The sequence below is a fragment of the Uloborus diversus genome, chromosome 1 (genome assembly GCF_026930045.1).
Source record: "Uloborus diversus isolate 005 chromosome 1, Udiv.v.3.1, whole genome shotgun sequence".
Lineage (NCBI taxonomy): Eukaryota > Metazoa > Arthropoda > Arachnida > Araneae > Uloboridae > Uloborus > Uloborus diversus.
The window spans coordinates 86,664,250-86,678,577 of record NC_072731.1 but is presented as its reverse complement, the minus strand read 5'-3'; the positions used below and the strand labels follow the sequence as shown (position 1 = coordinate 86,678,577).

The 14,328-nt window shown below is 31.4% G+C and overlaps 1 protein-coding gene across 1 annotated transcript in view; it reads right to left on the bottom strand.

Moving 5' to 3' along the window:
• Positions 1–14,328, bottom strand: part of LOC129229359 (WD repeat-containing protein 76-like) — a 75,206-nt gene that overhangs the window by 22,971 nt on the left and 37,907 nt on the right. Inside the window, 2 exon segments of the mRNA XM_054863688.1 lie at positions 5,874–5,972; positions 7,662–7,771. Coding sequence (XP_054719663.1) covers positions 5,874–5,972; positions 7,662–7,771 — 209 coding nt within the window.

Sequence of the window (14,328 nt, the reverse complement as noted above, 5' to 3'; positions counted from 1 at the left end):
TAATAAAAAATAAGAATAAATTAGGAACTCAATGTCTAATGCATTGTTATTAAGTGTTTATTAAACTTAAGTGTAAACTGCATAGTGAAAATAATAAGCACTTACAATGCATATTTTATAAATTTGTTCCAGTTTTTCTGATTGAAGTGAAAAAAAAACATAAAAATTTGCCTTTTAAAAATTTATTAAATTTAAGTCTTTTGCTATGAGTTTTGGGATAAGGCTAAAACTTTTAAAATTTGGCTAATTGTTGACTAGCAATTCCAGATCCGTAGCGCAGGTTTTGATAAAATGCTTCCAAAAAAAAAAAAAAAAAAAAAAATGATTTCTACACTCTGCAGGATGCAAACTCTAAAACAGCTAACAATTTTCTGCAAAGCATACAAAGTTGAAAGCTTTTCATTTATTTATATATGGATGCCTCAATTGCAAATCTATTAACTCCACTTTAAAAAAAAACCTCATTTCTGATTTAACAGTCTTTTATCAATGCTTGGTATGTGAATTTATATTAAATTTGGGTTCAGTATCTTTCTGTACATGTGATGGCAGAAAATGTAACACAAGGGCCTATTTACTCTTATGGATAACACCATCTTCTTCATAACTATTATCTACTTTTTGTTTTATGGAGTTAGTCAATTTAAGTGAAGCATCCAAATATCTCATTAGAAATTTTGAAATAACTATTAATTTTAATTTATTCTCTTTTTCCAAATGATGATCAAACAAAAGTGCTAATTTCATTCAAGTTCAGTCTGAAAAAAATATTTGTCAATATTTCATTAAGAATAAATTAAAATAAAAAGGTATTCTAAGCTAATATGATAAAAATACTTCCACATTTAAAACTAATTGAAATATTTGCAGGATAGAATAGGATTATAATTTCAATTTCGAGAAGAAAAAACATATTAAGCAAAGTTTTACTTAAGTTTGGAAACAAAACTGAAAAGTTCCTCAAAATATCTAACAAAAATAAAGAAATTACGCAAAAGGATTGAAATCTGAAATGCAGCAAGCAATTTTCTGTGAAACATGTTGCAATGTTTGCATACATCTTTTTATTACTTAATTCTTTTTAAATTAATTTCAAATAAAAAATCAAATGCTTATTTGTTTCAAATATGGTACTTTCCTCAAAGTAAGTTTATTGCAATGCAAAAGCCATTTCATACAAGAATGTGATAGTTTTTGAACTTATTAATTGTATTATTTTCGGATGCAACAGGATTGAAGTCTAAAATACAATAATCAGTTCTCTACAAAGCTCAAGTTAAATCAGGGTTAAGTTAAATCAGGGGTGCCCCCTCCCCCTTAGAAAAAGGGTACACCGCCCCTAAATTTTGCAAAGACTCCCACCCCCACAAAAAAAGCAAGAGCCCCCCACCTATAAATATGAAAAAAAAACCCTCTCAAAACAACCCTCCCTAAAAATTTCAATGGCGCAGTCTGTGCCATGACAACTCCGACCCCCCCCCCTAAGTCGGCACCCCAGGTTAAATAAATACCTTTGTGCATAGAAAATAAAATAAGAAATAACAACGTCATGTTGGAATATTATTATTATTTTATAATTTTCAGTTTTGTTTTTTCAATGCTTTTCAAAAAATGTTTTATTTAAACTTTAAACAAATTAAAAATCAAATGCTTATTTGTTTCTACCCTAAAACTAAGCTCATAAAAAAATAAAGTAATAAAAAATAAATAAAATTGAAATACATTATATTGCAATAAAAAAAAAAAAAAAAAAAGCTATCCTACACTGGCATATGATTACTCCAAAACTAAAAAATATTTGAAGGATGCAAAAAGAATGAAATCTTACATGGAAAATAAGTTTGCAAAAAGGAAAAAAATATAATAAAAAAAATTTAAAATATATTATTGCAGTACAAAAAGCTATCCTATACTTCCATATGAGAGCTTCGAAAGTAAAAAATAAATAAAATATTTGAAGGATACAAAAAGATTGAAATCTAATACACAGCGATCAATTTTCGGCGAAGCACGTGGCTCCGTGTTCGCAAACTTTTATTTTTCCATTACTTTATTTATTTTAAACAGCTTTTCAATAAATGTTCTATTTTAGCTCAAAACAAATTAAAAATTTAATGCTTACGCCTTTCCAATTCGATGTTTTCCTGAAATTAATTTCACAAAGAGAAAATAATTATAATAATCATAAAATAAATTATTTAAATAAAAAAGCTGTCCTACATTTGCATATAATAGCATCCAAACTGAAAAATAATTGAAATATTGGAAGGATGCAAAGAGATTGAAATCTCATACACAGCGACCAATTCTCCGCGAAGCACGTGGTTCCATGTTTGCATGTTTTTATTCTTCCGAAATTTAAGTTCACAAAAATAAAATTAATTATAACAAAAACAAAAGTTATCCTTCATTAGCATGTAATAGTTTCCAAACTGAAAAATAATTTAAATATTTGAAAGATGCAAAAAGATTGAAAGCTTATACACAGCAATCAACTTTCCGCGAAGCACGTGGCTCCATGATCGCATACTTTTATTCTTCCATTACTTTAATTTAATTTAAACAGCTTTTCAATAAATGTAAAATCAAATGCTTATGCCTTTAGGTGAAGCATGTAAAAATTTAATTTCCGTGAACAGTTTCGAAGATGAGGATGATGATATTGAACGTTGATGCTTTTTTTTTAATGATTTTTACTGACATTACTATCTTCTCTTTATATATTTTACATGCTTTTAAAAAAGATATTATATGTCAGTTTTTAAAGTTTAATTAGTACTAAATAAATGATGTTCTGCAATTTTTTTGAAAATTCATTATAAGGTCACTTTTTTTTCTCTTATGATATTCTCAGTCCAAAGCAAGAAATAACAAGATTACTTTCAGAAATGGAATAAAAGCTATTTGATTACTCAATAAATGGAATAAATCAACCATTTTGCAGTTAATATTTTAAAAATAATACCATAAAAAATTCTTTATTTTAGTAGCTTACTAGCTGCGCTGCTTGGCTTTGGTCGGTCTACCTTGAAAAAAACCATTTCGTCAAGTGGAGTATCTTTAATAACCAGGATTAAATGAGAGAAAAAAAAAGCAAAATTTTCTCGCCGAACAATGGCAGATACTAAAATACTTTTAAGAAATTAAAATAAAATGAGAAAGATGGATTTAAAAGGCATAACCATGGAAACACAAAATAAAATACGTTTAAGAATTGAAAATGAGAAAGATGGAAATAAACAATGGATTCAAAAAGCATTACTGTGGAAACGCAAAATAAAATGGTTAAAAACTTGAATAGAGAACAGATTTTTGAACATCATTTAATTCGTTTGTAACTTTTTTTCTCTAATGGAGAGTGTTAAACTTTCGACCTTAGGTCGAGTTAGATCTGGAGTAAAAAAAGCAGCTCTTTTCAATGCTGTCAAAAAGAAAACTGTAGGATAATTCCTGATTCCTTCACTTTTTATTGATGGATTTAATGAAAAAGTAGCGCCTAAATTTCAGCTGAGCCTAAAAAAATTCGAGCTAAAAACGTAAAAAAACTCCCGCCCCAAATAAGTTAGAGCATTGGAACAAATTGCGTAGAACACGGAAAATTCTTTTCTTTCCAACGATATATAATATTACTATTTGCGAGTAATTTTTCACCCCCATATTCAGGAATTTGTGAAAATTGGGCCTAAATTGGAAGGAAAAAAACTAATTATCAAATTGTTTTTGAACTGGTCTGCAAATCTTCTCAGGACTTAAAGGAACAAACTGTGAAAATTTCAGCAAAATCGGCCAGGTAGTTCTCGAGTTTTGCAAGTTCAAACACACAGTCGCTTTTTGGAGACTTCATTTTATACTATGTAGAGATTTTTTTTTGCTGCATATTACATAGAAATTTTAGCTTTTGATGTCAAAACAAGTGTTTGAAATTTTAAATTGGTTATTTTAAGGTATATATCGAAACAGTATTACTTTTAGAGCATACAGGTTTTTTTAGAACTGAAAGATCTTCATTTTTGCGGAGTTATAAGGAACAAAAAGGACTAAGTGGCCATCTTTGCTCCGCCATTTTGGATGGAAGTTCACATGGGATCTTAGGGGCAGAGCCTGATTACCGCAGGGGCATGCGAGGCACAGGCCCCTTCTCTTAGGTCTCAGGGGGTCCAAAATCCTCTGAATTTATCATGTTGATTAAAAATAAATAATGATTTCACTCAGAACCTAGAGTGCAATGATATCAATGATATTTTTGCAAATGCCAAGACAAGGAAAAACTCTCTTATTTGTTGATAAAATTCCCTTACAAATTTGATCTCTTTGCCAATCCCAAAAACCACTCTGAGTTTAGTCTGTATTTACTATTAAAAGTTATATCCTAGATAATTTTGATATTTATGGTTTACTGCAACGATCAAAGTTTAAACACATCTTATAATATAATTATCTTATACTACTCGTATACCTCTTCTACATTTTGAATGTATTATATACTATATTGTGATATGAGGTACCACAAAAATTTAGCATGGCACACTGGGCACAAAATGAATTTTATGCCCAGTGTCTTCAAAAATCTTAGTTGGGCCCTAGGAAGGGAGGCCTGAAATAGAAATGTGCCCCATGTCAAATATCAGAATGATTGGGCTCTGCTTAGGCAACTGCTTAGGATTTACTCTCAGGGCCGGATTTGTAAGTGTGGAGGCCCCGGGGCAACAAAGGAGTGGAGGCCCCTAATCAGGGTTCAAAAAGATCATCATATTTTCGAAAATATCCGATAATTTGATATATATATCTGAATATTTTGATATATATGTATATATCCGATATTTTTGATTTTTTTGACCCATGAAAGTTAGGATATTTTGTAAAAATTTACTGTGGGGGCCCCTTTGTTGCGGAGGCCCAGGGGCAGTAGTCCCACCTGCCCTCCCTTAAATCCGGCCCTGTTTACTCTAAATGCTATGAAGCACTAATTCTGAAAACATTTCTTAATTATAAATTTGTGGTCCTAAATTTATTGGGCTATACATATCATTATCATCAACCCTGCACATCTGTGTGTGCAAATTAAAAGTCTTAAATAACTAAGTGAATAGTTTCTAAGATTTATAAAAAGTTCAAGCAAAATAATAGGTTAACATCATATGAAAACTTTCGTGTTTGAACTATATTAGCAAATATACTACTTACGTAATAAGTACCTCCTTTCATAACATTTAACACAGAATAGCGCTAATTTTACCTTAACATTACATACAGATATCGTTATATACGATTAAGAAAATGCCCCATAAGAAAAGGAAGATGAGTTTGTGGCTAAAATTCTCATTTTAAAAAGATAGCTACAACAACAAGTACTTTGAAAATTTTCATTTGAAATTCAACTTAACCGATTAAAAAGACAAATCATAAAAAGAACTAATTTATACTTTTAAACAACACCTAATGATATATTACCAGCCACAATAGATAGAAACTCTCTAAGTTGAATCAAAGCACTATAATAAGGTTATTGACACCTTGAGAAGGTCAGTAGTTTGGTCAATGCCGACTTTTAACTTCAACCTATTGAAAATCTTAATTCTTTCCTTTTCTTTATCTTCAGTGCTGTGTTTTTAAAAGCTTTTATTTAACTTCTTGTCAAAGAAATTATTTTGCACCCTAAATAGTTCTACAGGGAACTAAAGGTTTTTCAGTAAGATTCTCAACCATGTTAACTTACTCTCAACAGAAGCATTTGAATTAGATTGAATGAAATTGACTTTATAATTACCAAAACTTTTTTTACTTTAGAAGAAAAGTTTTCAATAGAAGGTCTCTTGAGGGAAACAAAGCGTTATACAATATTTTCAGACTGAAAAAAAAAAAAAAAGACTTACCCTTTTGTATCAGAGGTAACAAAATAGCTTCTTTCTAAGGGATGAACACTAACAGTTTTAACTTTGTTGTCATGACATGAGTGACTTACGGCATGTTTACTGAAAGTAAAGATTCAAAAATGTTAAATTAGTACTAAATTTGGGAAGTTTCTCAGCTACTCCATATTTTTTTTGCATTGCAATGTGTATTTCTGTAAATAATAGAACTTGCGATCATGCCATGCTAACTTTTGCATTTTTAATAACTACGGTGGTATTATATCATCAGAATGGTCTAGAGAAGGGCTTTCCAAACTGTGGTCCACGGATCCCATGGGGGTCTGCCATAAACTTGAGGAGAAATAGTTAAGCGTATGTTAAACCATATTGAAATAGTGCTTTTGCACTTAAAACCCAGAATTTTCATCTTCAAAGCATGGAGTTGTCCTTTTGGCACTATTTCCTGATATCTTGAAATGTTATGCTGCAAGATCATAGGTAGGTGGTCAAACTATTTTCTGCTTTGACAAAATCATGCAGTCTATCGTCATGAGTATATTAATGTTTGGCAGACATAACTCCAGATTGTACAATGAAATCTACTTTCCAAATTACTTAGAACCCTTTTTACATCGTTTGGAAAACAAAAAATCACCATACGTGAGTTGCTTGTAGGAAAAGCCATGTGTGTCCCTTCGTTTCCCACAACACACTTGTACCAAGATTTTCAGCCTATGCAGTCACCAAAACTAAATATGGAAGCTGTCTAGAATTTGAAGCTGACATTCAACTCCAGGTATCAAAATTTAAACCAAATATATTAAAATTGTGCCAGATAAAACAACCTCCTTGTCACTGATGCCATTGATTAAAAGCTTAATTTTGAATGAGTTTTGTTACCAATTGATTTCTATTTGATCAATGTGTTTTTTGAACTCCAGAATTTGTAAATAAAGCTGCATTGTAATAAAGCTGCATGGTACGGTGGAGGACTATTATTGATAGCCATTGGCTTCTAATAGTAGAGACGAAACCCCAGTGTATAGTTTTAGGTCTTAGTTCCAAGAAATCTGTGATCATTTTTCGCATACGGTGCATTTAGCCCTATGTATTCCTGAATGCTAGCTTTTTTGGAACTGGACATCCTCGCTCTTTAGTTTTTAGTTAAAATTTTGGTTCTGTTGACCTTAGGATGAAGGTTCCACTGCTGAGGAGTTCTGGTTTCATCAACTTAGTCGTCTTATTAGTATTAGTATTCTTATTTGTTTAATTTTGTAAATCCCTTATGTGTTTATTGTTTGCACTTTGTAATATATACTAGAAAGAGACATCACCAGACCTAGATAAAATTTAAACTGTCTGTGACCTCAAATGAGTGCTTGAAATTTTCTGCCGAAAAACCTGGTACTTCCTTTTCGCGACCAACAGAAAAAGTTTAACGTTGAAAGTGGGTAGAGTACTACTATGCAAGTAGAATTGATTTTTTCAACTACATTTACTCCTTTTACAATATTATTAATTGTGGTACCTCAAAATTCAAGATCAATATTTGTTGCTCATCAAAAAAAAAGTAATGCTACAGAAATCATTTAAAAATAATCAGAACTTTCTGCAATTTTTGGAAACTTTCTGCAAACGGCGTTTGCTTGTTCGACTATATTATCTTGGTCTGGACATCATAATGAAAGACCAAAAACATCAACATAAAATTTTAAGTATAGTTTTTAATGAAATACATTCAACACTTAGTTCAAAACTGCATATAGATTAGAATTTATGCAAATAAACTTAACAATGAGTTCAACTCACCGACTTGATCTTGTATCCACAATTGAAACTTTTCCATTTTGTTGAGAAACAATAAAAACTGGTGCAGACAAAAAGTCAAAGTAAGTCAAAGATGTTTCATTAACGTGTACCTAAAAGTGTGCATTTAAAGCTAATTAATACTTATTATTGTACTGTATACTGTATTATTGAAATTTCAAAAACAAAAAACAGAAAATAATCATTAAACAGACCTAAAATGAAAATAATACAAAGAAAGTAACAGCTGTGCTTGATTTTTTTTTTTTTTTTTTTGGTGCCAATTTCAAGAAAAATAATGAAAAAAAATCCATCACGTCACATTTTCTTGAAAACAATCAAATGTGGATTTATATATATATATATATAGATATAGATATAGATAGATATATATATATAGTGATCAAAATTGATGTAAAATATTCTACATTTAAACAGCGCAATGTTGCAGCTAAAGTAGTTAAATGTATTGAAAATATAGTAAAGTATATGGTTTCACATACACGGGTAGCACAGAAATAAGTGTATGTAACAACAAAGATAAACAACAATAACAACAACAATAAACTTGGAACATTAAAAAATAAACTAAGAACATTAAAAATAATGAAATCATGGGCAAGGCCGTATCCAGAAATTTTTTTCGGGAGGGGCCCGGATTAGCACATTGCCCTAACACACACACACACATATAGTATATATAGACACAACAAACGCATAAAAATGTTAACATAGAAGACTTTTTGTCTCGATTTTTAATGATTCCATTGTTTGGATGTTGTTATTTTAATTTCTTATTATTTTTCTTATTCACTTTGTAGTGGTAAGAATAACAGGAGAGTGTCCCTTTAAGTCGGATGTAGAACATCCATAATTTCAGGAGGTCCGGGGGCGGGGGTTTCCCCCCGAGAAATTTTCGAAAAAAAAATCTGTATTTTGAGGCCTTATATTAGGTAATTGAGACCACAAAAATATGAAAAAAAATAGGCAAACAAAGTCTTTTAAAAGTTATACATTCTTTTGCAAATCAAGATCAAACAAAATAAAAATTGCTTGCTCGACAAATCATGGAACTTAATGGACAGAGAGGAAAAACGAGAGAGGAGAAAAGAGAAGCACTTCGTCGTCTGCTCATATCGACTTTTAGTGAAGTTTGTTTTTGATCACTCCCCCTACCCCCATTTTTTTTTCCATTAAATGCCCTACAGTATGAAAATTGTACAAAACAGTTTAAAAGAAATGGTGTAGACATTCAGAAAATAAGAACGGAAGAGTAATATTCTGGCCATTTGGACAATTCATACTTGATTTTCTTGATAAGATACAAAATGGAAGAACTTTTCAAGGAATTTCAAAAACTTTAATAATTTTCAAAGACTCTTGAACAGGTGAAATTATTTGAAGCTCTTTATTCACACTTTTCAAAAGTTGATTGCACAGTCTTACAAAATGATTATAACTTTGTAAGACACACCTGTTTTAAGTTAAAAATAAATGCAATGAAATATTTCTTGAAACAAACTTTTTTTTTTTCAATCACAAGTAGTGCAGAAAATGAAAGAGAGTAGAGTACTTAGGTGTTTTTTTTTTTTTTTCTCATACTAAAGGTACAGTGAAACCTGTGTAAGTTGACCGCTTGCGGTGCAGTACTTTGGTGGTCAACTTAGACAGGTGGTCAACTTATAGAGGGTACAGGGTAGTACTGAAAACTTTTTTTTTGTCATTTCTTGCCCCATGCATTCATTTTTTAACTAATTGGAATGTTTTAAACTCACTTTCATTGTTTAACATTACTTCAAAACAATAAGAAAAAATGTTATTTAAATATTTTTAGAGATTATTTACCAGAATGACGTGTAAGGTATCATACAAATTTAAAATTTCTGTAAAGCGATCAAAAAAAAAATTGTCTCATTGCTTATGAAAAACTACTTACTTGAAATTAACAATTCCTAAAAATTCATAACAAGTTAAAAGTGACTCAAATTCTTCATTTGATTTTTTCTTGTACATTTGTAACCATGGTAATCTACTTATCAACAAAATAACTCCTTATTCAAGTTAGGCGCATTACTTAAGATTAGCCCAATGTTTTTCGATGGAAACATAAATATTCATAGGTTTTTTCTTAAATGTCTATTTGCTTATTTGACGCATAACTGAATAAACTTTTAGTACAATCTAATGCTTTTGCCAAGTGGTCAACTTACAAAGGGTTTTTTACAATACTCCAAACCAAAGCTGGTGTATATTAGTGGTCAAGATAGACAGGTGGTCAATATAGAGAGGTGGTCAAGTTACAGAGGTTTTCCTCCATTATGTAGGATAGGACTAATTCATCCGTTCCTGACAAAAGTGGTCAACTTAGACAGGTGGTCAACTTACAAAGGTGGTCAACTTTAAAGGTTTTACTGTATTAATAGTATGCAGTAGAAGTAAGAAAAAAAAACAAGCAATAACAAAAGAACTTCCATGATACTGAATTCGGCATTAAATAAATGTAAGACAAGAAACATATCAGTCACAAAAATGATCTTGAAAATTATGCTACAAAAACGCGAAAATCGTGATTTTTGCATTTTTTACTCAGGATGTATAAAGGAGCTGAATTTGGCACATCTTGGTAACAAGATACTCTCCTAATCGGAAACTAGGGGCCCAGCCTTTGGGGAGTCCCCGGCTCGAAACCATTGCAGTGTAAGTTTTATAAGAGTTTTAGGGGGAGGAGGGCAGGGTCGTGCACAGAGGGGAGAAGGAACACCTGTTGGCCCGGGCCCAAGCTTAAATAGGGCCCAATATTTTTAAACCTAGGGTTGAAAATATGGGTAAACAATATGGAGGGCCCCCTCCCCCCCCCCAAAAAAAAAGACTTTGGTAGACTTGAAAAGTCTACCAAACTGAAAAATCTACCAAACTGACAAAGGGCATGCTTTAACCCTATACTGCCCTGAATTGAATTGGGAAAGAGAGCAGGAAGTCCTAATTAAAGGTCTAAATTTGAAGTATGTCTTGCAGCTAATGAGAACTAGAACTGCTTTTTCTGTATTTCTGCAAAATATTATAAATTTTGAACAGTAGCAAAATTAAGAATAAAAAAAAACTTTGTTATTTTCCTTTTCTGACATTAGGAATTAAAAAAAAAACCTTCTGTTTTACGGTACAAAACATTTCGAGTTTCGGGGGGGCCCGGGCCCGTCAGGCCCCCCCTCTGGATACGGCCCTGATCATGGGTATTAATCTGCAAAAGAAGAATTTACGAAGAGCTGGAGCAGCTGGCATATTAAATATTCTGCAAGGTTTCTGTGCGGGTCAGTATCATACATGCAGCAAAATTGCAAACATTTCTACGTTAAACAAGTCTTACAAGAACTTAACTCGTCTCTTTATTACGAAAAATCGAATCTTTCTACAGATGTGATCATTAAACAGTTTATTGCATACAATAAACTTTGCAAGTCGAATTTTTCATACAGTTTTACCATTTCAAATTGTCAAACCCTGCCTTTCATATTTATGACGCCCAATTGCAAACATTTCTACGTTAAACAAGTCTTACAAGAACTTAACTCGTCTCTTTATTACGAAAAATCGAACCTTTCTACAGATGTGATCATTAAACAGTTTATTGCAAACAATAAACTTTGCAAGTCAAATTTTTCATACAGTTTTACCATTTCAAATTGTCAAACCCTGCCTTTCATATTTATGACGCCCAAATTCCACAAATCACCAGTTAAATTTCGTTTCATTTGTTCTACTACAAGAAGTTTTGGCAAAAATATCAACATCAAATTACAATTTATTTTGAAAAAAATCTATGAGTTTCTGAAAGTTAAATTTATGAATACAAGTTATTTCTGGTGCATTGGCAACAGTTTCGAAATCATTAAAAATCTACAACGCACACCTAAATCAATTTACACATTTGACTTTGAGAATCTATTCCGCAACATTTCCATCGAAGATTTATATACAACTTTGTTGAAACTATTTGACGTTTTTTGCATCGGTGATGAATTGGGCTTCGGCAGGAATTTTTTCAATAGTCTTTGTCATTTCTGTTTCTTTAACAATTTTGTGACTTTCAACAACTTTACTTTTAAACAAATACATGGAATAGGCATGGGCACTAACTATTCTAGCACTGCTGCTAATTTGTATCTTTTTTTCTATGAATTTAAATACACAGTACATTATAACAAAAAACATGATATTTTTAGGTATATAGACGACATCTTTATCTTCAACAAAAGTATGGAAGATATTTTCACTTTAATCTATCCACAAAATCTACAACTCAATAAAGCCAATGATAACTTTCTGTCTGCTGATTTTCTGGACATTTCTTTCAGATTGTTGATTCTAACCTTATTACAGATATTTATGATAAAAAAGATAACTTCAATTTTATACAAAAAGTATGCCACATTGGCACAGCAATTTACATAAAAAGGTCTTCATTAATATCATAATTGGACAGCTCAGCAGATTTTTTAAAATTTGTAGTAACAATTCTCAATTTAATAAACAAATCTTCACATTTGCTGCAAATCTCTATTATTACAATTTTTATCCTGCCAATTTTATTATCTTAATTTGTTCAAGAAATCTTTTCTTTAACATGGACAGATTTAGTTTCCACCCAAACAACTGCGATTTGGCAACAGTGTTACTGGGTAACTTTGATGATAAAGAGCGCTGAAATCCTTTCGAAAGGAAGATGCTTTTTGGATGCCCTGCCGCAGCGACCTGTTCGATTGGCGAGGCATTGGATCTTTAGTCTCTGGCAAATGGATACCTAGACATAGACATTGTTGTCGACGAAACGTTCGAAATCATGTGGTATGTAATTTTTCTTTTTTATTTTGCAGGTCAGAGCTGGGGGGTTGGTAATACATGACAGCATATTACTAATAGGCCTTACGCATATTATTTATACGTTTAAAACTCGTAGCATTTTATCCAAACAATAAGCATATACAACGATTTATAATTTTTCTGCTTACTGTATTAAGCCTAATACGTAGCTACACATATAAGTTCGTTAACTCAAATACACATACTTTTTGCTGCATGTATGATACTGACCCGCACAGAAACCTTGCAGAATATTTAATATGCCAGCTGCTCCAGCTCTTCGTAAACGTAGCAGCAGATTAATACCCATGATTTCATTATTTTTAATGTTCTTAGTTTATTTTTTAATGTTCCAAGTTTATTGTTGTTGTTGTTATTGTTGTTTATCTTCGTTGTTACATACACTTATTTCTGTGCTATCCGTGTATGTGAAACCATATACTTTACTATATATATATATATATATATATATATATATATATATTAGCTTTTTACAGTGGTGCAACCTGAAACCTACAGATCACCTGTCTGTGACACTTCTCCCATGTTGTCTCTCCCTTCCTGCAGCAATCTAATGATAGTATCAAAAAAATCCTTATATTAGTTCACACACCTCCCAAGAGAGAAAAATATAGATGTCTTCATGAGGGACTTTTAACCAAAGATCATAAGACAAGCGCCAAGAATGCAATTCAGAACAATTTACTTGAGTCAAAAAAAAAAAAATGTATTGTTACTGGCTCTGCATATAAAATTGAGTTTAATGAATTAGTTTGCCAAGGCAGCAGAAGATACCACTTGTTTGAAATACTTGTAAAAGAAGCTTCCAGGTTTATCAGAATCCAAGTTGAAAGAAGGATTTTTGTTGGTTCATATATCTACAAGCTTGAGGAGGATAAATAATTTGAATCTAGTATGACAGCAAAAGAAAAAGAAGCTTAGGTTGCTTTCAAAGATGTCAGAGTATGTACAAGGATCGATTGTACGGTATTTTTTGTTTTTCTGAACCAGGGGTGGTGCATGCAATCTGGTAGCAGGGATTTTCATCCACTTAAATCAATAAACAAATTGCTGCTGAAAAATAAATGGGAATAACCAAGGGCCAGTTATTTTCCACATATTTAAACAGAAAAAACCCCACTCTTATTAGGTAATGCATGCAAAATGATTCAAGATAATTCTTTTCGAAGTGCGCTTTTAACAAAAATAGAAATGAATGGTACGAAAAATTCTGAAGTGATGGGCAAAAATGGAGGTCATTTTCAAAACCAGCAGCCCAAGTAACATAAAAATCAGCGAAAATCATTTTTGTATTTTGCAAAACCCTTAATTTCCCAGGACTGCTATTACTTCATATTACCAGAAAAATAGTCTGCATGAAAATAAATACTTCAAAAATAGTTAATTGACATGTAATGAGCAAGTAATAAAATGGAGTTAAAATTTCTATAGCAAAATGTATATTGAAGAATCTAATTCAACCTAGTTTAAACAATGATTAAAAAAACTAGAACTAATATTACATAATGAAAATTAAATATATATTCATGCTTGAATCTGAACCTGTGACAGGAAACTTTAGATTATGTGGAACCAACAAAATGAAATATAACACGTTGGCCAACATTTGGAAATTTCCTGTCTGAAGCACTAAGGCAGCATGTCCATAATACGTTTCATCAGGCTTTTTTTTTTCTTAACAAATTGTAAAGATAAATTATATTGATACCTTTGGTTTTTTAAGGCGATAAGGGGGTTTCAATTTTTTTTTATAGTAATTTTCAATGAATTTCTTTGAAGTTTTCAGCATAGT